The sequence below is a fragment of the Hyaena hyaena genome, unplaced genomic scaffold, assembly GCF_003009895.1.
Source record: "Hyaena hyaena isolate Hyena2069 unplaced genomic scaffold, ASM300989v1 scaffold_131, whole genome shotgun sequence".
Lineage (NCBI taxonomy): Eukaryota > Metazoa > Chordata > Mammalia > Carnivora > Hyaenidae > Hyaena > Hyaena hyaena.
In genome coordinates, this window is record NW_024080761.1 from 1,774,918 (window position 1) to 1,797,652 (window position 22,735).

Below are 22,735 nucleotides of genomic sequence, written 5' to 3' on the forward strand. Positions count from 1 at the left end.
TTCCTGGAATGCGTTTTTAATTCACTTACACAGCAGCAAAGAGGGAGACACGGAGGATAAGCCCGATGGGCTGTGCTTTAGAAACCGCCAGGTCTCTCTCCTGGCCCTGAACAGGATTAGCAGCAGTTCTCTAAAAGGCCTCAGGCCTCTGACGGCAAAGGCAGAGAACAGTCAACCCCAAAAAGCCGTTGGGGAAGCGGTGGGCCATGAGTGCTCAGCGGTCAGCAGACGAGGGTGGCGGAAGCGAGGAGTGTGGACTCCCCCGGGGTCTCACAGGTTACATCCACCAAAACCTCTGGCCGGGGCTGCATTTAAGTCTGGGTCAGGCAGAGTTCAGAAGAGCCGCAGAAGAGCTGAGAGGTCTAGCCAGCAAGCCCCAGTGGGAGGACAAAGGCCCTGGGGCAGCTGCAGCCAGGGATGCCTCTCACTGTGAGCTCGGACAGGGCCCCTGCAACACGCCCTGCAAACAAAGCCATCCACGTAGCTCCGGGGCCTCCGTCTCTGCCAGGCACGGCGGCATCTCCCGGGCCGCAAATGCGAGCCAAAGCACCAGCCCTGTCCCACGGCAGCACAGGGATGCGGGGCTGGGTCAGTGGGGCCGGGCCATCCTCGGCTAGTGGCAGTTCTGGCAGCTGGGGTGGCAAGGAATCCCATTCACTCGACAACGGCAGCCCCCACTGGTGTCTCCTGGGCCCTAGGGGGGTGGGGGGGGGAGAGATGGTCACGGCAGTGAAGCTGGCGCCCGCCACGGCCCACCTTCCTGTTCCGTCCACCCTCAAAGCCCCGCGCGCCCCTGCTCCAGCCCTTTGCTCAGCTACCAAGTGCGGACAGTCAGTAAAATCTTTCCGGGCCCCTGCAGTACCCCTAATTACAGGGTCCCAGGCTGTGCTCCCCCAGGCCCAGAGCAGGCAAGGGCTGTGCAAGCCCCGGGTGGCTCAGCACACTGGCTGCATGAGAGAGGCTCCCTCCGCCCCCGTCTGTCCTGGGGTCCATCTGTGTACACCTAGGGGCACCTGAGCCCCAGAACACCCCCTGCCAATAAACACAGCCGCCTCCGGCAGAGCACTTCCCTTGTGTACTTTTGTTTGATTCTGAACACAGGCCTGAGGACACTGGCCATCCTCTCCACTTCACAGATGAAGAAACCGAGGCTCAGGACAGCCCACCCACCCTGCCAGTGTGCACCAGAGCTGGGGAGCTGGTCTGCCCCTGCCCCCAGACGGAGGCCTCACTCACTGGCCCCTAGGGTGCGGCCCGCAGACTACTTCTGTAAAGGGCCAGTTATTTCAGGTCTCAGGGGCCATATGGCCTCGGCCTTAGCAGCACAAAAGCAGCCATGGATGGTACACCGCGAATGCATGTGGCCGCACTCCCAGAACACACGGCTCACGAGTGTGAACCTTGCACTTCATCTCATTGTCACGTCACGCAAAAATATTCTTGAGACTCTTTAACCATTTAAACAAATGTAAAAAATGTCCTCACTTTACAAGCTGGACACATGCAGGTGGGAGGGGGATGCTCCCTACCCTGGTGCGAGGCCCATGGGCGCACCCTCCCCCCCGGACTCACCCCAGGCCCCCAGCGCGGGCCCTTGGTGACCCAGCAGATCTCGGTGTGACAGACGGTGCAGCGGATCCAGTCACAGCCGTCCTTCTTCTGCACCACGATGCGGCACTGCGGGCAGTGCATGGCCTCGCCCTGCTGCAGCATGGACTGGGGCGCGACAGGTGCCAGCCTTCAGCCAGGTGGGGGCTGCCCCCTCTGCCCCTGGCTCCCCGCAGGGGCAAACCGGCTGGCCCCCTGGCCGTGCGGGGGTCACTCTCGGACGCTGTGTTGCCTTTGCAGGCGCTCTCCCCGCTGCTTCCCCCCCACCCCCCGACCGCTTGTCCTAACTAAGTCCCCCTTCTGGACGGGAGGGACGCCAGAAAGGGGCCGGGGCCTCTGTCCGGGGCTGTGTGAACCACAGCCCTTTCTGAGAAGCCCCCACCCACAGGGGGGACTCTCCCGGAACCCACATGCCCAGGCCCTCAGCCCCAACCCTGCCTCACCCTGAGCATCTCTGTCGTCTGCCGGGCGGCCACGTCGTTCTGCGCCCGCAGCGCCAGGTCGTCCTGGTACTCCTTGCAGTTCATCTGCTCGTGGATGGCCTAGGCGGGTGAGAGGCTCGGTGTGAGAAGGCTCCGGGGGTGGGGGGTGGGGGGCGCGAAGAAGCTGAGAGGCGTGAGGGCCGCATAACGCCTCTAGATGGTGTCCTAGCAGGGCCTCGCTTTGCAAACTGGACACGGGAAGGGACACGGAAGCCAGGGAGGGGAGGCCAGGGTCATCCCGTATGACGGTAATACCCACTTCTGCTAAGTCCCGAGGGTAGAGAAATCTCTCCCTCGCCCCGCAGCTGCAGCCCCTCCGTCCTAGGACAGCCTCCGCCCTGCTTATGGGCCCAATGCTCTGACGCTGCGCTGACTTAGGCTGCAACCGGCTCGGACCAGGCTCGGACGGGTCTACTCGCTCGAGACCAGTCTTGTGGAAGACGATGAGGGCCGGGAGCGGCCTGAGGTCTGGGTCTGGCAAGACTCAGTCTGGGTTTGGGACTGGGTGCAGTTCAGGACAGGGGTTTGAGCATCAATCTGGGGCCAGGGGCGGGCTGGTGTGTGACCGGGATCGGGGTTCCGTCGGAGGCCAGGGTCAGGGCTCAGCCCCGGGCTGAGGCTCAGGTGGGGGCCTGGGGCCAGGCCCCACCACGGACACACGGCCACCCGTGGTGATGACCAGGCTGGTGTCATAGCTCCCTTCGCAGGAGAATGAGCACCGAGGTGCCGGGAGCTCCTGGCGGGACTGGGGTGACTGGACAGCATGGGTCCCTGTCCCCACCTTACAGAGCAGGCAGTTGACATGGAAGCACACGGGACAGGTGAACTCGTTGACGTCATCCTCAAAGAAGCACCAGCCCTTGCAGTCCGGGGTCTTGCAGTGGTAGCTGAAGGCACTGCGGTTCTCCGCGATGGAGACGCCCAGGTCCAGAAACCGCTGGTAATCCTCAGGGGGCAGCAGCTGCCAACAGGCCACAACCCACAGCCTTGTTTGCTCGGGGTCCGGAACAGCTGGTGGCGGGGGTGGGGGGGCACATATCTTCCAGGAAGCCCCTGACCCATGAAGTCTACCCCAGCCCTGCTCAGTGCTTAAAAACTCCCAAGAACTAGATTAAAAGTTCTGGAGATGGGTAGTGGTGATGCGGGCACAACAGTGTGGGTGTATTTAATGCCTCAGACCTGTACACTTAAAATGGTACAAAGGGGGGTGGGGACAAAAAAGAAAAGAAAAATGGTAACGATGGTGAATTCCATTAGGTTCACAAGTTTTTTGTTTTTTTTTTTAAAGGAAAAAAATGAACAAAAATATTAACCAGCAATGGTAGGGAGGATATGCTTAAACTAGTATCCGGGTACATCACACTCCGAGAAAGGAGTGTGGCAATCACATTTCAACAAAACTTCTCTGCCCCTTTGGGACTCACTCCACAGCTATAGGTGCATCCTAAGAAACCAGCGTACCAGATTGCGGGGTGGTTACAAGAGTTACGTGTATCAAAATTCACCCAATGGCATGCTTATAATGGGTGCATTTTAATGCCTACGAAGATTACCTTAGTAAAGCTGATTTAGAAAGGAATAAAATCAGGGCGCCTGGGTGGCTCAGTCGGTTGGGCATCCGACTTCGGCTCAGGTCATAATCTCACGGTTCGTGGGTTCGAGCCCTGCGTCGGGCTCTGTGCTGACAGCTAGCTCGGAGCCTGGAGCCTGTTTCAGATTCTGTGTCTCCCTCTCTCTCTGACCCTCCCCTGCTCACGCTGTCTCTCTCTCTCAGAAATAAATAAAATGTTAAAAAAATTTTAAAAAAGAAGAAAGGAATAAAATCATGTCTGCCCGCAGACACAAAACAGGCAAAATGTATCCAGGGAATCCCTGGGATGGCGGGGCTGTGGGCGACTTTTCTCTTTGATTTCTGCTCCGGTTCTGTGTGGTGTAGGCGTGTTTTGGGTAAAGAAAACCTCCACTGCATTACCCTGCAGATCCCTGCCCCGTTCTCCTTCTGCCACACCTGAGCATTCTAAGTCTAGGGTTACCTCCCAGGGCCTCTGGGGAAGCAGGGCCCTGCGGCCCCCTGGCAGGTGCTCTGGCCCCATCACAATGCCCTTGGCAGGAGTGGAGTTCAAAGGGAAGACCCCTGGATAATGACCATGGGTGCCAGGACATCTGGAGTGATGGGGGGTGGGGAAGGGAGACTCAGAGAAGGTGGGGATCCTGACGATAACAGTAGTAACAGCGGACACACACACGTGCAAACGTGTACAACACAGGAATGCACTGCTGGAGGAATTCGTGGCTCCCTGATTTATTCGTGGCTCCCTGACTCCACACCCTCGCGTAGTGCCCTCGCGGGGACTCCGGGCCTGAGCACGCTCGCTGGGACAGCGGCAGGCAAGGGAAGAACAGACACGGGGCAAGCATCTCGCATGGGGGCTCCCTGCGGGCCACTCTCGGAGCCTGAGGCCACCAGCCCGGGGAGCAGGCCCTGGCCAGCCTGCCGGTGCGTGACAGGGTAATGTGGGAAGAGACGCAGCCGCCCCGCCAGTGCAAATATGGCCATCAGCCTGCGACAGCCCGTCCACCAGCTAAGCCCACAAGGGAGCAGCCAGGCCCAGCTGGAGCTCCAAGACTCATCTGGCTCAGTCCAAGCCCGATGACTCACGTGCAGATTCACGAACTAAATAAACAGTGGCTGTTTGAAGACACTACATCTGGAATAACTTGTCAGGCGGCAAAAGTGAACGGATACGAGGGCTCACCCGCTGAAGTCTTCATGCGCATACCCTACTCTATTCTTTACAGCCTCCGGAGAAGTACCTGCAACCCTAACTGAGAAGAGGAAACCAAGGCACGGGGCGACCTGACTTGAGGTCACCCGGGCCAGTGGCCCCAGAATTCCCCCTTCTTAATGGCTCTGCTGTCTGTTCCTTCACAAGGGTGCTTTCTGTACCGCCTCCCTCCCCCAAGTCCCGTCCTGTTCACTGTTTGGCCCCTCGCATCCCACACAGAAGGCTCTGGATAAAAGTGTGCTGAGATCGGTGCCCCCAACCCTGTCCCCGCTCCCCAACTCGGGGCGCGCCCCCACCGCCGCCTTACCGCCCGGATCTCCCTCTCCAGCAGCTTGCCCGAGCAGGAGTACGTGTTGTCAATGAAGGGGCAGGAGACCTCGGCCTCCTGGCTGTTGCGGATGGTGCCCTGCAGACACTCCCTGGAGGGGGAGAAGCGAGAGAGGGGGAGGTTCGGGTCATCTGAACCCCATCCACGGGGACTCCACCCCTCGCGGAGTGAGGCCTGACCCCAGGTGGGCTTCCGGTCAATACCTCCCTTCCTCTCCCTCCCACAAACCCATCTCCAAGGCCTCCGCTTCTGTCCTCTCCCCCCACTGCTCTGGCCCAGGCCCCCATCACTCCTGGCCTGGTGCACAGCAGGGGCATCTCCACTGGGTGCCCTGTGTCCACCTCGCCCCCAGGGTCCATGCCTCACTGTCCCCAGCTGCCTCCCATCCCGCCGCGCCCGGAACAAACCTGCACGCCTCACCACAGCTCACCAGAGCCCCGGTGACTGGCCCTCTCTAACGTCTCTCCGGCCGTCTCTGCTCAAATGCTACCCCCTTAGGGGCTTCCCTGACCCTCTCGCAGAGCAGGGCCCCTGTTCGTTTATCAGAATCCACTGGTAGTTAGCATGTGACACAATTCACAATCCCATCAGTGATCATTCGATCAATATCAGCCTCTCTCCACTGGCATGTGAGCTCCAGGAGGCGGGAACTGGGTTTTTTTGTCCCCTCCTGGATCCCCAGGCAGAGCACAGCCCCTGGCACCTGGGGACCATGCAAATGTCCGCGGCGGTGAAGGTGGACACGGTCTGCACAGCCCAGGACCAGTGGCCTGGCGGAGCCTCAGAGGGGGGCAGCCTGCCCACCAGCCTGGTGGAGAGCAGGGCGGGCTCAGTCTGCCAGCGCTAGGGTCTCGGTGCCCTTGGATGGGCCGGCGCAGGCACAGGCAAAGGGCGCCGGCTCTGGAACCAGAATGCCTGGGCAGCGTGGCCCTGAGCAGCCCGCCGGCCTCTGTACCTCACATTCCTCCTCTGCAAAATGGGGAGACAGCGCCTACCTCGCAGGTTTTTGTGAGCATCCAATGAGATGTAAGAGCACAGGCCCCACCCACTCTCAGCCCTCCGGTAATCGGCGGCTGCGAAAAACGCGGCGTCGCGGGGGTGGGGGTGGGGGCCGCACCTGCAGAAGGCGTGCAGACACTCACGCAGCACCACGGCATCGCCGGGCGCCAGCACCAAGTAGCACACGGGGCACTCGGTGGGCTCGGTGTTCAGCACCAGGCTCCTCTGATCCAGCTGGACGTGTTGCAGGTAGTTCCCCTCCTGCTGCTGCTGCTTCCGCTGGGCACACGGGGCGGGGCCGCGGGGCGGGTCAGGGTCTCAGGGGAGGGTCAGACCAGGAAGGGGGCAGGACCAGGGGGACCAGGTCAGACCCCGCAGGCGGGGCAAAGCTGGGGGAGGGTGAGGATCCCTGGGTGGGGGTGGAGGTGGCCTGGCAGTGGCCAGGAGACAGGGGGGGGGGGGGGGGGGGGGGGGGGGAGGCAGGGAAGTCAAGGTCAGGAGGCAGGCCAGGCAGGGGCAGGTTGGGGTTGCAACCAGGGGTCAAGCCACGCGACGGAGTGCTAGGGATAGGGAAAGGAAGGGGCTAGGGGCTGAGGGGGTAGTCTGGGGTGACAGGGCTCCTATCCCTGCCCAGAAGCAGGGCAGGGCTGAGCAGGGGGTGGAGTCGGAGCCGATCAAGGTCAGAGTGGGTCAGGGGTATGGGGGTGCTGATAAAGCTAGAGAGCAGAGCAAGACGGGAGAGAGGACGGGGTCTGGGCCAAGGTTGCAGGTAAGACCACGAATGAGGTCATGGCTGGGGTGGGGCAAGAGCAGCACTGGGTCCGAGGGCAAAGCAAGGGGGGGCATCCAATCAGGATGGGGAACACTCGGGGTCTGGCTTCTGTGTGATCAGGGCCAGGGTCAGGATGGGGGGGAGGGGCAGAACTAAGGAAGGGGCAGGACAGAGGGCGGGGTCAAGCTCACAGGGAGCAGTGAAGGGCCGGGCCCAGGCTCCTAGGAAGTCAGGGGTGAATCACAACAGGGAGGGAGGGGGTCGGGAGTAGTAGGGTCCAGGGTGAGGTCATGTCTAAGTGGAGCAGGAGCCAGCATAGGTGGATAAGGGGGAGGTGGTCGGAAACAGGGTTCTTGAGTCACAGTCTGGGGCAGTTGTGAGCACAGTGGGCGTGTAAGTCAAAGCCAGGAGCGGAGCCACAGCCGAACTAGGGGCGGGGCATGTGATCACAGCCTGGGAGCAGGGTCTCAGCACCTAAGACCTCCAGGAGAGGGCGGGCCACAGTCAAGTGCGGGGTCAACATCAGCGGGGGGGTCAGAAGGGGGCAAGGCAGCAACGGGGGAGGAGCGGCAATGCGGAGGCGCCTCCCTTCCCATCGTACGCCTCCCCGCCCAGTCCACAGGTTTCTGTTCCGAGGCTTCGTGCCCACCTGCTGGTACTGGCGCAGCGCCTCCTCCTCGCCCGCCAGGCGCGCTCTCTCCTCCTCATCCGGCTGGTACGAGGCGGGAACCTGGTAGGCCTCAGGCCGTGCCCGGCAGCACATCTCGCAGCCGGGCCTCGTGGGCTTGTTAATGAAGGTGCAGCCGGGGCACTGCCAGCCCACCTGGGGGCAGAGTCGAGGGGAGGAGGGGCGGGGTGCTGAGCACGGCGCAGGGAGCGGCACGGAAGCGTGGAGGCGGAGCCGGGGGCGGGGCGCGCGGTCAAGGGCACGGCTTACCGGCGGGGGCTCGGGAGCGGCTTCCGGCTGGCCCCGCCCCGGCTCCTGGGGGGCTCCGGGCTTCGCGGGCGCAGGCTCCAGGGGGCCCCGGGGCTGAAGCGTGAGGTCCTTGAAGCCCAGATCTAGGGAGGAGGGTGTAGGGGGTGGCAGATCCACGCAGCCCACCTCGCGCACATTCTGAGCCAGCCGCGCGCCCTCCGCCCCTTCGTCCTCTCCCTCCTCCCTGGGGGAGTCTCCGGTTCAGTTCGCTAGGTGAGCCCTGTCCCGCTCTCACAGGGTCAGAGTCCCTCCTCCACCCGAGAATGCTGCCGAGTGCTCCCAGCTTAAAACCCCGCCGCCTAAAGACAGGCCTCCTGTGCTCAAGTCATGCACCTGGGGGGACAAACACTTCTGTCCTGCCCCTGCCAAATCCTGAATCTGCATCTATTCATGAGGGGACATCGGACGGAAAAGCGGGAAAAAAAAAAATGGCTGGAGTCTTCAGATATCAGGACAGTCACAGGAAGACTGAGGACACCAAAGACTGAAAGACCCTGGGAGACACACCACGGCCAGGTCTCCAGGTATAAAGGACATAAGTGCGACAACTGGTCAAATCTGGGTAACATGGGGCACCTGGGTGGCTCAGTCGGTTAAGTGTCCGACTTCAGCTCAGGTCATGATCTGGAGATTCGTGAGCTCGATCCCCGCGAGGGGCTCTGTGCCGACAGCTGTCTGGAGCCTGCTTGGAAATCTGTCTCTCTCTCTGTCTCTGCCCCTTTCTGTCTCTCAAGAATGAATAAACGTTAAAAATTTTTTTTTAAAAACTCTGGGTAACGTGTGGATTAGGTAACAGTACTTTATCACTGCTAATTTCCTCAATTTGGTAGCTGTATGTGGTAATGTAAGAAAATGACGCTATTTTAAAGAAAATGCACACATCATGTGTGCAACTTCAGAATGGTTCAGAAACCTATATTTATGCATATACAGAGGACGATAAAGCGTTGAAATGTTCATATTTGGGCGAACACACGTGAAACGTCCTTGGGAATTTGTTACACAATTCTTGGTACAATTTTGCAACTTTTCTGTATGTCTGAAATATTTCCAGATAAAAATCAATTTCCAGATAAAAATTAAAAAACAACTGAGAACACATGCTATCATTATCATCGCGCCCAATTCACAGATTTAGAAACTGAGGAGTAGAGACCGGAAGGGACTCGCCCAAGGTCACACAGCAGATAAATGCTGGGGCCAGGACTGAACTCAGCCCCTCTCCTCCAGACCACCTGCTCCCAAAATGGCTCCTGCCTGGGGTGTCCTTTGTCGTCTCTTGTGCACTGTGGATCAGGTCCTCCCGGGGAGGGTGACTGACCAAGAGCCCACGGACTCTGCTCCCTCTTGCCCTGTGACCTGAGGGGCCACTCAGAGGCAGACCTCACCTTCCAGCATCCGCAGCTGCCTCTCCCGCTGCAGTTCCTGAGGGTTAAGTGAGGTGTTGCGCGCTGACAGCAGATAGAGGTAGGCGCTGTCCCCGTTCCGCCGCACCCCATGGGAGTGCAGGGTCTCCTGGTCCCGGGCCAGCCGCTGCCCAATGACCCACTGCTGTAGGACAGGTGGAAAGCCGTAGTCCAGGAATACCTGGCGGGGACAGGGAGAGAGGGGGAGGGGAAAGGGAGGACCAGAGTAAAGGGAGGTAGAAGCAAAATGGGGAACGTGTGCCCTGATGGTTCCCTTTAGTGTACCCCTTCCACTTCCGCCTCCCCCGCAACTCACCATGTCCTTGAGGGAAGCCACTGTCATGTCAGGACGCACTGTGAGCCAGATCGTGACGGTGTGCATCTGAGCATCCTCCACGCTCACCCACAGCCTGCGGAGAAGGTCACAGGTCCGGCCTCAGCCCCCAGCTATGGGCGTGTACCTGTCTGCACACGCGTGCACGCAGGTGCGTGGGCACATATACACGTGCACGTGCCCACAGCCGCCCCGTCTGGGTTAGGGGCCTTTCCTGGATTCCCACAGCGCTGTGCTTCCTCCTGTATCAGAGGCCCCTGCTTAAGCCCCCGCCACGGCTCCACATGGCTCTGAGAACCGAGTCCAGACTCACTGCCTCCGTGATCCAGGCCCCTCCCTACTCTCCAGCCTCCTGTTATTCTCTCCTGGCTCCTTAGCCAAACGACCAATGGTTACTATTTACTATATGCCAAGGTGCTTCAAAGCACGTAATGTGTTTTAGCTAATTTAATCCTCTCCACAAACCCAGGAGGCAGATACCGCTGTTTGAAAGATACAAACACGAGGCACAGACAGGTTACGCTGACGCTACCAAGTAGCACTGAGACCGTTCCACGCAGGATTTCAACCCCGTGTGGCTCCAAAGGAACACCAGCTTTCTCAAGGAAGGATCCTTCAGCATTTTGGGGAAATCGAAAGCATGAAAAGGAAGGGCTAAGATGAAAAAAGCCAGTGGGGCGCCTGGGTGGCTCAGTTGGATAAGCTTCCGACTTTGGCTCAGGTCATGATCTCGCGGTTCGTGGGGTCGAGCCCCGCATCGGGCTCTGTGCTGACAGCTAGCTCAGAGCCTGGACCCTGCTTCGGAATCTGTGTCTCCCTCGCTCTCTCCCTCTCTCTCTGCCCCTCTCCCGATCATACTCTGTCTCTCTCTCTCTCTCAAAAATAAATATTTAAAAGTTTTTTTTAAAAAAGATGAAACAAAAACCAGAACTGATCAGAGCACAGAACAAGAACAGTAAGAAGCAATCAGTAAATGAGGGCGAGTCCCTGGAAATGTACAAAGTGACTCCGGACTCACGTAAGTTTAGATCCAGCTACAAGTTCACAACAAAAACGGGAGATATGAAATGACACCCCGAGGTGGCAGTTAATAAATCCAGCATGTGAGGAAACTCGGGGGGTCCAAGACCAGGTTTCTTAAATTTACAGCATAAAAGTAAAGAGGAAGAGTAAACAAGACAGCGTTAAGAACGGACGCGTGTAGATCTCCTTTGGTTCCTGACTGGAGTGAACCAACTATAAAAATTGTTAATGAGATAATCAGGTAAACTATAATATAAACAGTATTAGAGGATTTTAAGGAATTACTGTTTACGTTTTCAATGGTAATGGTACTGAATGGTACTGAGTGGTAATGGTACTGAGGTTAATAAATCATGGGGAGGTAATACACAGCATGGTAATTATAGTTAACAATTCTGCATTGTATCTCTGAATGCTGCAGAGAATAAATCCTAAACGCTCTCATTGCAAGAAAAAATAAGGGCGTCTGCCTGGCTCACTTGGTAGAGCATGTGACTCTTGATCTCGAGGTGGTGAGTTCGAACCCCATGTTGGGTGCAGAGATTACTTAAGATAATAATAATAATAATAATATGTAAGTATGTGAGGCAACAGGCGTTAACTTGTGTTCATCACCGCACAACACATACATGTACCAAGTCATGTTGTACATCTAAAATGGTTCTGAGGGGCACCTGGGTGGCTCAGTCGGTTAAGCAGCCGGCTTCAGCTCAGGTCATGATCTCACAGTTCATGGGTTCGAGCCCCGCCTCAGGCTCTGTGCTGACTGCTCGGAGCCTGGAGCCTGCTTCGGATTCTGTGTCTCCCTCTCTCTCTGCCCCTTCCCCACTCACACTCTGTGTGTCTCTCTCTCAAAAATAAATAAACATTAAAAGAATTTTTAAAAAATAAAAATAAAAAATATATAAAATGGTTCTGAAATTTTCAACATGTGGATGGGAAGAGGGGAGGTTCCTCACACAACACACAGCAATTCTCGGGCATCAGCAGGGCGTCCTACATTTCAACTCAATTCTGACCCTATCGACCCAGACCGAGCAGCAGGTGCCCACAGGTTAAGGGCTCAGTCCTATAAGACCAACCCCTCTCAAATGCCAGTCATGAGCCCGCGCTGAATCACCAGATATAGAATTGGGGGTTCCAACAGCCCCACTCCCTGGGTTCAATTAATTTGCTAGGGCAGCTACAGAACTCAAACATTTTGCTTACGAGATCACTGGTTCGCTATAGAAGGATAGAATTCGGGGACAGCCAGATGGGAGAGATATACAGGGCAAGGCATATGGTAAGGGGTCAAATCTCGCTGTGCTCACCAGTCCAGAAGCTCTCTGAACCCTGTCCTTTTCCGTTTTTATGAAAATCTCGTTACACAGGCCTGACTGATTAAACCATAGCCAAGGGGGACTGATTCTACCTCCTGTCCCTGTCCCCTCCCAGGAGGTCAGGGGGTTGGGCTGAACATTTCCAACCCTCTAATCACACTGGCTGGTTTCTCGGGTGACCAGACCCCATCCTTAGGTGATCTGGGGGAAGGGGGTCCAAAAGTCACCCCCTTCACATAACAAACGGCACCTTTACCACTCTAAAGTTCCAAGGGGCTCTGTGCCGGGAAAGAACAAAGACCGAGACTATTTTCCTTATTATCAATCACAATAGCACAACGCCTTAAACTAATACAATGTTATATGTCAATTACAGCTCCGGTAAAACTCGAAAAGAAGATGGGTCCGTATAAAAAGCGGGGCACAGGGGCGCCTGGGTGGCTTAGTCGGTTAAGCGTCCGATTTTCGCTTGGGTCATGATCTCGCGGTTCGTGGGTTCGAGCCCCGCATCGGACTCTGTGCTGACTGCCAGCTCAGAGCCTGGAGCCTGTTTCAGTCTGTGACTCCCTCTCTCTCTGACCCTCCCCTGCTCATGCTGTCTCTCTCTCTCTCCTAGAAATAAATTAAAAAAAAAAAAAAAAAAAAGCGGGGCACAAACGTTCACAGCAGCATTACTCATATCAGCCAAAAAGTGGGGAACCCCCAAATGTCCATCAAATGATTAATAGAGAAAATACGGCATATTCGTACAATAGATTATCACCGAGCAACAGAAAGGAGTAACGTTTGATACACACTTCAACACGGATGCATCGAGAAAACATGACGCTTAAGAGGAAGAAGCCGGACACACAAGAGGCCACATGTGGGATGAAATGTCCAGATGAGGCAAGTCCCTGGAGATAAAAAGTAGACTCATGGCTGCCTAAGGCTAGGGTTGGGGAAAAGGAGGGAGAGGAGTCCAGGATCAGCAAGGACTGGGGTTCTTTACAGGATGATAGAAAGTTACTAGGTAGCAGTGAAAAGGCAGGGGTGGGGGGAAGATAAACACCGCCATTTATGGAATGACTGACATGTGCCAAGCATTGTGCTAAGCATGAGGACATCGATTCAGTCCCCTGGGGAAGGATGAACAGTATCCATTCTTCCCTGCTTCTCTCACTAACAGGAACCCTGAGTTCTAGCCGGATGCCTGGGTCTCGCAGCCTCCCTCAAGCCGAGTGGGGCTGTGAGAGCACGTTCCGGTCCACCGGAATTAAGTGGCAGAAGTGTGTGTGACTTTCTGAGCTGTGCTCTTAAGGGTGGGAGCGGGTGTCCCTCTTCCCTTTTGTAGAGGCCGCTCTGGGGCAACAGGCTTGAGCAATGACAACCTGATCAAGAACAAAGGACCCCCAGCGACTAACAAGCTAAATGCAAACAGGCTCACTAAACGACCCACCTTGAAAATATCCATAAGGCCCCGCTGACAAATGGGTTACTTGCACCAGGCACTGGGGCCAAAAAAAGGGAAAATTCCAAATGTCCCCATAGCTTCCCATTCAGCCCTTGAAATCTAGGCCCCCTCAGAGAGCCCCTGCTTTGCTGTCCCGCTCACCACTCCCTAGTGGTGTATTCAATACACTTCGATCTCTTTAGTTCTGCCACCTGTACAGCCAACTTCTACCCGATTGGATCGCCCCACATTTGGGGGCCCCCATCTGACTGGGAGAGACACCACACCTTCCGCCCTGCAGGCAAGAATGTTGATGGGATGGCGGGAGCTGCAACAGCCATTTTAGACCATAAAGCAGACAGCAGAATGGAATCCGAGAATGGAAGAGTAACAAGACAGAAGCCTGAGTCTCCGAGGATTATGGGGTCCACAGCCCCCACATACAGACTGCCTGCTAGCAAACTCGGGTTATGCCACCGTTCCTGTTTTTTCTGTTATACGAGGACTAACATTCCAATACACCTTCTAACAACCCTCTGAGATGGCTTCCTATTATTGCCTCGTTTTTAAAATTTAAAAAAAAGCCCTGAAACTTCCGAGAGGTGAAGTGACTTGCTATAGACCTCATGGCTGATGAGAGATGGCGCCTGGGTTGGAAGCCAGGTCTCCTGACATCAGAACCTGCCAGTAATGATATACGACAAGGATATACTAGTGCGGCCCCACTGGGTTCCAGGAAGCCCGAGGACTTAGGCCAACCACGCCCTCCTCACCTGATGTCCTGTGTTGGGGAGACCTCAGGCTTCAGCTGCACGCTCAGGGGCACCCGCTGCTCTGCCAGCCAGATGGCACACTACATTGCCACCTGCTCATCCCCGCCTGCCACTGCTCGTGTGAGTCTCAGGGCCATGTCCTCGGCTGAAATCCAGTACAACGGAAGCGGGTTAGCACCCGGCTTATTTCCCAGGAGCTGGGGGTGTGGGAGGTGGGGTCCCTCGCACATGCCGCTTCCTCGGTCTTCCTGGTGAACTCCTACATATCCTTCAGCACCCAGCTTAAAAGTCCCTTTCTCTGATACTCCCCGATCCCCCTCCCTGTTCATTCAGTTCTATTTGTCCTTCATACTCCCAGGGCCCCATACGTCCATTTATGTGACAAACATTTGTTGAGCTCCCACTGTATACCAGTCACTGTCCCAGAAACTGGGATTTGGCAGCGAATAAGATAAACAGGTCCTTCTCCTCAGGGACCTCCCAGCCCGGTAATGAGACAGGTGACAGAAAAAAAAATTCAGATTGTGATCCCTGCTGGCAAGGAAGTAAACAGTATAAGGAGATCAGGGAAGGCTTCTAGGAAGAGGTGATGCTGAAGCTGAGAACAGGAGAGGCTAGATGTGTCCAGACCCAGTTAGGGAAGAGCATTCCGGGTGGAGAGAAAGGTCAGGGCAAAGGCCTTGAGCCAGAAATGATTGGATGGGAACAGAAAGAAGCCAGTGGGGCTCCATGAGAACGAACAGGGGGGTGAATGGGGTAAGACTGTGAGGTCAGTGAAGCCAGAAGGGCCTTGTCGGCTAACCGAGGGCTCTGGCCTTTGCTGTAAGAACACAGAGGGGCACAGGGTGGGTTCTGGACAGGGTGATGATATGCCCCGACATGTTCTACAATGCTAGAGGGGGGGGGGGGAGAGCACAAGGACCCCTAGTATTTAGGACAATTGAGATCTGTCTCCCCGACCAGCCTAAGAGATCTCCTCTGTTCTCTGGGAGCTCTCCACCCCATCACAACACAGAGTTGGTTCGTGGTGGCCAGGGGGGAACGCCACAGTTGAATGACCAGCTTCTGGAAGCAACCAGGCCCCAAGGAAGGAAACTGAGGGGCAGGTGGGTAGAGGAAGCGTGCGGTTGAAGCTAGCTCTCCCAGGCCCTTCGGGACAGGGGAGGCCAGGGCCCGCCAGGGCCCACCTCCTAAAGAAGTTTCCCAGCCGCCTCCAGGCTGTGCCCACCTTTCTTGGTCTTCTCGTCCATCTGGCGTGGTTGCGCCCATGCCCCCAGGCGGGGGCGGCAGCTCCGTTGAAATGCTATCCCTGGGTCACCTGGGAGAGGACGGATGACCCCAAGTAATTCAACCCCGGCCCGGCCCGGTGGCCTCCGGCGCGGCGCGAACCCTCTTGGTGCCCTGGCGTCCCCAGATGCAACCGGGTAACATCACAAGCACCGGAGACCCGGTACGGGAACCGGCTGGGACCCCGCGTGGGAGGTGAAAGGGCAAAGGGCACCGAGCCAAGCTCACGATGGGCGACAGAGGAAGCGGGACAGGCCTGGTGCGGGGATGAGGGTGAGACCGCTCAGCCCGGCGCTGTTAGTCTCTGGGGAGGATCCCCCCCCAACTTCTCGCTGCTGGGAGCACCCCTGGTGCCCGGGATTGCAGCCACACTCCCTCCCCTGCGGGGCGGCCCCAGACAGGCAAGAGGGGAGGGGAGCCGCTACAGCGAAAGGGAAAGTGAAAGTGGAGGCCCCGGAAGTGGGGCAGCTGATTGTCGGGACATCCGGACACCCTCCCCCTCAACCACCCGGCACACCCAGCGGCGGCTGACACCTACGCAGTCCTCGGCGGCGCACGCCCTGCGCCGGGCTCGCGGTGGTCCGGGGTGCCCAATGACCTTGACCGGGGTGACCCCTGTTGGGCCGATCCCGGACTCCCAGACCCTCACTCACCCGGCCGGCCGCGCCCGCACCAAGGCGGGAAGGGGCGGGGGGCGGGGCCTGGAGGGGAGGGGAGGGGCTGTGGGCGCGGGGGGCGGGGATTGGGGCGCGGCTCAGCCTCTGCCAACTCAAGCGCACACCCAAAGCTGAGGGTCAGCCCCGACCTCAGCTCCGTTTGCGAAACACAAACCGAGGCTCCGTCCCCATTAGGCTCCTTGCTTCTCCTTTTGGCCCCAACAGGGCCCCAGCCTGCTGCCAGAGGGTCCCTAGAGTGTAAACCAAACCGCGTCACTCCTCAAAACACTCCCAGTTCTTCCCAGCACTCTCATAGCAAAGCAAAAGCCGATATCCTCACCCGGGCCTGCAAACTGCCTCCCTTCCTCTTACTACTGTTAAACCTAAAAAAAAAAAAAAAAGAAAAGAAAAAAAAATTTAAATAGCCAGTTATTTTCCCAGCAAAATGAGTTTCTTCAGGAATAGGCAAAAGTTGCAGTTTCAAGCTATGAAAAACCAAGGGCAAGTCTAACAAAGGGTCAGAACATTACTGAGATGGAGGAAATTGGGAGGAGTGTTTTGAGCCAAAGTCCATTGGAGAAACGCGAGAGTTCAGGGCGATGATAGTTTGTCACTGGCTGAGTTAACAGAGGTAGTGAATTTCTTGTAGGCGATCCAGTGTGCACATCTTTTCCCTGTGGGGAAAAGTAGTTGATTCTTTCCTTTTGAGGACTCGATTGGGGTGTGTAATTGACAGTTCTTCCTGTGATAGACCTCCTCAGGGGTATCCTCCGTCAGAGCTCTCCTTCCTGGATTTCCCACTCCATTTCCATGAGAAATGTTCAACCACTCTAAGTTGCTCACTCCACTCTAGGTCCTGGATCGAGGCAGACACACTCCACCCCAGGATCTTTGCATTTGCTAGAACCCCAGTATCTTCATGGCTTGCTCTCTCCCTCTACTTTAGTCTTTACCCAAAACTCTACCCTGTTCACTCTGTAAATTTCATATACACACATACATCCAGCATTTAATTTTTTTAACGTTTATTTATTTTCTGAGAGAGACAGAATGCAAGCTGGGAGGGGCAGAGAGAGGGGGAGACACAGAATCCAAAGCAGGCTCCAGGCTCCCAGCTGTCAGCACAGAGCCCGACGCAGGGCTCCAACTCACGAACAGTGAGATCATGACCTGAGCAGAAGTTGGACACTTAACCAACTGAGCCACCCAAGCTCAGCTCCTTCCATGCTGGTTTTTGAGGGCCATGTTCCCTTCAGCCCTGAGGTTACCTGCACAAATTGTATTGAGGGCAGATATTTTCTTTCACGTGTTCTTGTCCTGGCCTTGACCCTTTGGGGGCAGAGCTGGCATTCACTTCAGACATCCTTCAACCCAGTGAGTAGACTCTTTGGTCATTCAGACCTGGATTCAGGCCCACTGTTCATGATCAGTGTGACCCTGGACAAGAGTCTCTGGACCTTAGCTTCCCCATCTGTACAATGGTGACCATGATGGTCCCCCCCTTGTAGGGCTGTTTTGAGGATCTGTATCAGTTCCTGGTTATTGATATCTAACACGTTACCCCAAAATGTAGTGGCTTAGAACAACAATAAACATGTAGATCTCACACAGTTTCTGGGGGTGAGGAATTCAGGAGCTTCTTAGGTGGTTTGGGGTCACAGTCTCTCCGAGGTTTTAGTGAAGACGTTGGCTGAGGCTTTTGTCGTCTGAACACTTGACCGGGGTGGAGGATGGACCTTCAAGCAAGCCACCCTATACCCGGTTGGTGCTGCCAATTTGTAGGATGTCTAAATTCCTTGCCACACGGACCTCCCCAGAGGACTACTCAAGTGTCCTTGAACCATGACTGCTGGCTTCCCCAAGAGCAGAGGATCCTGGAAAGCAAGGCAAGAGCCATGATACGGTTTGTGGCCCAGCCTCACTCCTCCAGGCAGACAGTGGTTCTCACGACTGGGGAGGACGGGGTGACCCCTGTGCAGGAGTGAGGCACCGCCGTGACCCCAGGCCACGAGTTCCGGAATCTGACAGGGACACAGCACGTGGCCACCTAGGGGTTTGTCGCCCTGGGAGCACCACGCCTCCCTGCACCACTGCAGCAAGGCCATCCCCAGCATGCGGGCCATACTCGGGCATGTGTCCTTGAGGTCATGCCACCATTTGTAGTGTTTTGTCCTGTCTACACACGGGGGACCCAGGAGTTTGTGACATCCAAGCCGAAGAACCCAGCTGCTTATGAAAATGACAAATGAGGGGCACCTGGGTGGCTCTGTCGGTTAAGCGTCCGACTTCGGCTCAGGTCATGATCTCACGGTTCTTGGGTTCGAGCCCCACATCGGGCTCTGTGCTGACAGCTAGCTCAGAGCCTGGAGCCTGCTTCAGATTCTGTGTCTCCCTCTCTCTCTGACCCTCCCCTGCTCACACTGTCTCTCTCTCTCAGAAATAAATAAAAAACGTGAAAAAAATAAAAGAAAATGACAAATGAGCCCCTCCTCTGGGTGGTGGCTCCCTGGGTCATGTGATGTGTCCTCAGCAAACACTAGCCATCCCTAACCAGTGTCGTGCTTTGTTCTGGGCGCCATAGGATCTGCACAGCGACCACTTTCATTGAGTCATTCAACATTTATCGAGCAGCTCCGTGTGCCAGGCACTTTTCTAGGAGCCGGGGAGACCGCTGTGAACAAAACATAGCCCTGGGCCTTATGAAAGCCCCGCAAACAACAGACATAGAGTGTCCTGCCACGTGGTGCTCAGTGCTGGGAAGACCCACACAGCCAGCTAATGGCAGAGGGAAAGCGGGTACAGCAGCTCAGCTCTGACCCCTGAGAAAGCCCCCTAGTAGCTGTGAGCCCATCCTGGCCTCACAGGCAGGTGGGGCTTCTACCCATTTTTAAAAATTTTTTTAAATGTTTATTCATTTCTGAGAGAACACATGCAGGGAAGGAGCAGAGAGAGAGGGAGACACAGAATCCGAAGCAGGCTCCAGGCTCCGAACTGTCAGCACAGAGCCCCACTTGGGGCTCGAGCTCACAAACTGTGAGACCATGACCAGAGTTGAATTCGGAAGTCTGACTGACTGTGCCACCCAGGTGCCCCCCCCCCCACCCATTTTATACCTGGGCGGGGGTCAAACAAGCTCGGAGAGGAGCCCAGATGAGTTCTGAGTCCCCAAAGGGTCAGGATATCGCCAAGTTCAGAGGTTTTCCAAATGGGATGTCCAGTAGCATCACCGGGGGGCTTGTTAAGGCGCACAACCCAAGGCCGGCTGACTCACAGGTCAGGAGAGAGTTCGGGGATCTGCCTTGTAAACAAGCACCAAAAGGGACTGACCCACCGCCTCTGAGACTCTGTTCAGCGTGAGCCAGTGGTGCAGGGCAGGGCCAGGCCCACTCTTACAAAGTCTGGGATCCAGCCTCCAAGGCGGGGCAGGGCTCAGCACACAGAGAGGAGGGGCACAGGCTGGGGCCCAGAGACCCAAGCAATTTGTCCCAGGACACACAACCTGCAGGGGCAGTTTTAGGTACACGGAGGTCAGCTGAGTTGATCACGTGTATCTCATGTTGTATATTACAATCAATCAATCAATCAATCAATCAAAGGCCATAAATTATTTTCAGCTCCACCCATCAAGAGGGAGAATTGAGGGGTGCCTGGTGCCTGGGTGGCTCAGTTGGTTAAGCGTCCGACTTTGGCTCAGGTCATGATCTCAAGGTCCATGGGTTCGAGCCTCGCATCGGGCTCTGTGATGACAGCTCGGATCCTGGAACCTATTTCTGATTCTGTGTCTCCCTCTCTCTGCCCCTCCCCTGCTTGCTCTCTCTCTCTCTCTCTCTCAAAAATAAACATTAAAAATTTTTTTCATTAAAAAAAAAAAGAGGGAGAACTCTCCCACTTCCTGAATCTGGGATGTGACACGCTTTGGCCAATGGGACATTTGCAGACGTGACACAAGAATAGCAGCCACCTTGGCCCCTGCCCTCTCTTGTTTTTTGAAACCCAAGAGCACGACAGGAGGAGCCAAGGCTAAGCCTGTTGGAGGCTGAGGCCTGCAGCAGAGGTGAGCCACCCAGCCCGGCCTCCCCATGGCCCTGCTGGCTGACGACAACGGGGCTACGAGTGGGCCCGGGCACCCCTCTAACCAGCAGCTGTCTGGGGCGCCTGGATGGCTCACGTGGTTAGGCAACTGACTCTTGATTTTGGCTCAGGTCATGATCTCATGGTTGTGAGATCGAGCCCCAGGTCAGGCTGTGCTGAGCGTGGAGCCTGCTTGGGATTCTCTCTCTCTTTCCCTCTCTCTCTGCCCCTCCCCTGCTCGCTCTCTCTCTCAAAATAAATATATATATATTTTTTAAGCATCAGCTGCCTGCCACGGTGCGAATGAGCCAGCTAAGCCCAACCAGAAATTCAGGGACCGCTAAATTTTGGGGTTTGTAATGCACCAAAAACTGCTTACACCCTAGTTGGGGGGGGCGGATTTCCTCCCTTCACTTGGGGCACATTTTCCTTAGTCGTGGTAATTAACGCTAACAGCCCAACAGACAAACTCCAGATCTCACACAGGAAGCTTCGCGTCTTGCTCAGGAAAATCCAGTGTGGATCGGGTGGTCCTCTTTCATCTGGTAGCTAAGGGAACCGTGGCCTCAGGGTGGCTGTGTTAGAGACGAGAGGGATGGCGGCTCACCAGCTCTCAGTGGCCTTACCGCCGAAGGGACCTCCCCGCAGTGGGCATTTACACACACACACACACACACACACACACACACACACACACACCATTGGTCAGAATCAGTCACTGACTGTAATGGGTGGTCCAGAGCAGGCAGGGGAGCACCCAAAATATTTGGTGACACCCAAGTCACAAAGAACTTCCTAAGCACAGATGTAATTCGATTTTTAATCTGCGTGGTTACTTGTTTGACATCTGGTTCCTCTGTCAGACCGAGTCCATCTGGCACGATTCCTGGCCCACAGCCGCCATCCCTAACAGTGGTTGATCGCTAAGTGAATGAATACACGATAGGGCTGCCGCAATATTACCGTCTGTGCTTTGCTCCCAGTTATAAAGTCCTCAATTAGATTTCCCAGAGTCCTTCCCTCGCAGTATACTCATAATATCCATACTCATAATATCCATCCACACTCATAATGATCACAATATGATCATTATCTGTATAAGTAGAACCTGAAAGTTCTCAGTAACGGCGGCCATGCGCATTGCGTGGGAAGAGCGGCCTTTTTTTTTTTTTTTTTTTTTTTACTGCCCGTTTTCATGCGCGTGTGACCGAGCAGCCTTGTCAAAAAGCTCCTGCTTTTTGTCTGGTGTGTGGTCTTGGAAGAGTCTTCTCTCTAAACCACATTTTTCTTACCTGTAAAGCGACAGGCGCATTTCCCTTTCAGGGTCGTCCTGGGAATTACAGGCGGGTCTCTGGGTGTAAGCCGGGAGGGGAAAGGGGAAAGCCTGGGGGACTTCCCCTTGAGCCCCTAAACACAATTGGGCCCTGCCCTAGGCAATGCTGACTGCACAGAGATGTGACTGACTTGTCCATGTCTATCAGTTAGCTTTTGCCGCATAACAAAGCACCCCAAAACTCAGTGGCTTAAAACAACGATCACTTAAACTCATGATTCTGTGGGTCAGCTGGGCAAGTCTTCCGGTCTCGGCCAGCCTTGCCGATCTCTGCATTTGCGGATTAGTGGCTGGATGACCTAGGATGGCTTTCCTCATGTCTGCAGCCAGCAGCCTACTGACCTCAGTTCTCGTGCTTTCTCCCACTCCCTCCTCCCAGAATTTGATTTTGCTCAGGTGACATCTCCCCTGCCACAGGTAGCATCAGCCTTCGGGGGAGGGGGGGGCAGGGAGGGCTGTACCCGCCTACAGCTGGGGGATTGGCACGTTAATAGTGTGAGTGGATTTCCCTTGCTGGTGATTGGTCAGGAAAGGGCATGTGACCCAGCTCTGGCCAATGAGCTACGTGGGAAAGGCTGTTAGGAGGGCTTCTGGGAAAGCTTTTGCCATCCCAAGAAAAAGCTATGGGGAACCTAATGACAGCTAACTCTTCTGGAGGGTTTAAGTGCTTTATGGGAAATCACTCACTGAATGCTGAAGAGTTGGGCACCGTTTCCCTCACCGCGGAGATGAGTAATCCAAGGTATAGAGTAGAGTGGTTCAGAAACAGAGGGGCAAACAGCTAGTGTGGGAGCCAGGATTTAATTCCAGGCAACCTGACGCTAGAGTACTGAGTTCTCTGGTACTTCCGTGCCACCCTCCTGCTCCCTCTGGTCATGGATCTCTTATGTGGCACCTAGGACTGCTGTGGCCATCGTGCCCGTGGTCACCAGGGTCGACAGAGCAGGGACAGAATGACCCCGGAGAGCCAGAGCCCTTGCTGATAGTTCTGAGGGCCGAATTGTCCAGCCCAGAAGCCCATCCCATCTCCTGACTTCTTGCTTTGTGTGAAATACATTTCCTTCTTTTACTTCCATTATTATTATTTTATGTTTATTTATTTTTGAGAGAGAGAAAGAGACAGAGCACGAGCCGGGGAGGGGCAGAG

At 55.7% G+C, this 22,735-nt stretch overlaps 1 protein-coding gene across 2 annotated transcripts; it reads right to left on the reverse strand.

Moving 5' to 3' along the window:
- RBCK1 (RANBP2-type and C3HC4-type zinc finger containing 1) lies at positions 1–16,215 on the reverse strand. Of its 2 annotated transcripts, XM_039237730.1 has the most exons (13): positions 16,067–16,215; positions 15,470–15,559; positions 14,242–14,386; positions 9,674–9,767; positions 9,340–9,538; positions 7,913–8,034; positions 7,625–7,798; positions 6,322–6,482; positions 5,184–5,295; positions 2,872–3,051; positions 2,052–2,150; positions 1,573–1,716; positions 1–694 (listed from the first exon to the last, which is right to left on the reverse strand). In XM_039237730.1, exons 4-13 carry the CDS (start codon positions 9,737–9,739, stop codon positions 614–616), a joined length of 1,338 nt encoding a protein of 445 aa, XP_039093661.1. In that variant the 5' UTR covers positions 9,740–9,767; positions 14,242–14,386; positions 15,470–15,559; positions 16,067–16,215; the 3' UTR covers positions 1–613. The 2 variants fall into 2 exon arrangements, with proteins under 2 accessions (XP_039093661.1, XP_039093662.1); XM_039237731.1 differs by lacking the exon at positions 6,322–6,482.
- Positions 16,216–22,735: the final 6,520 nt, after the last annotated feature.

Coding starts and splice junctions, on each gene's coding strand:
- RBCK1 (XM_039237730.1), bottom strand. CDS start 9,739: ATGCACACCGTCACGATCTGGCTCACAGTGCGTCCTGACATGACAGTG. Junction 7,799..7,912: donor CCGCTCCCGAGCCCCCGCCG/GTAAGCCGTGCC, acceptor CTCTGCCCCCAG/GTGGGCTGGCAGTGCCCCGG. Junction 2,151..2,871: donor TCAACTGCCTGCTCTGTAAG/GTGGGGACAGGG, acceptor TCACCCGCCTAG/GCCATCCACGAGCAGATGAA.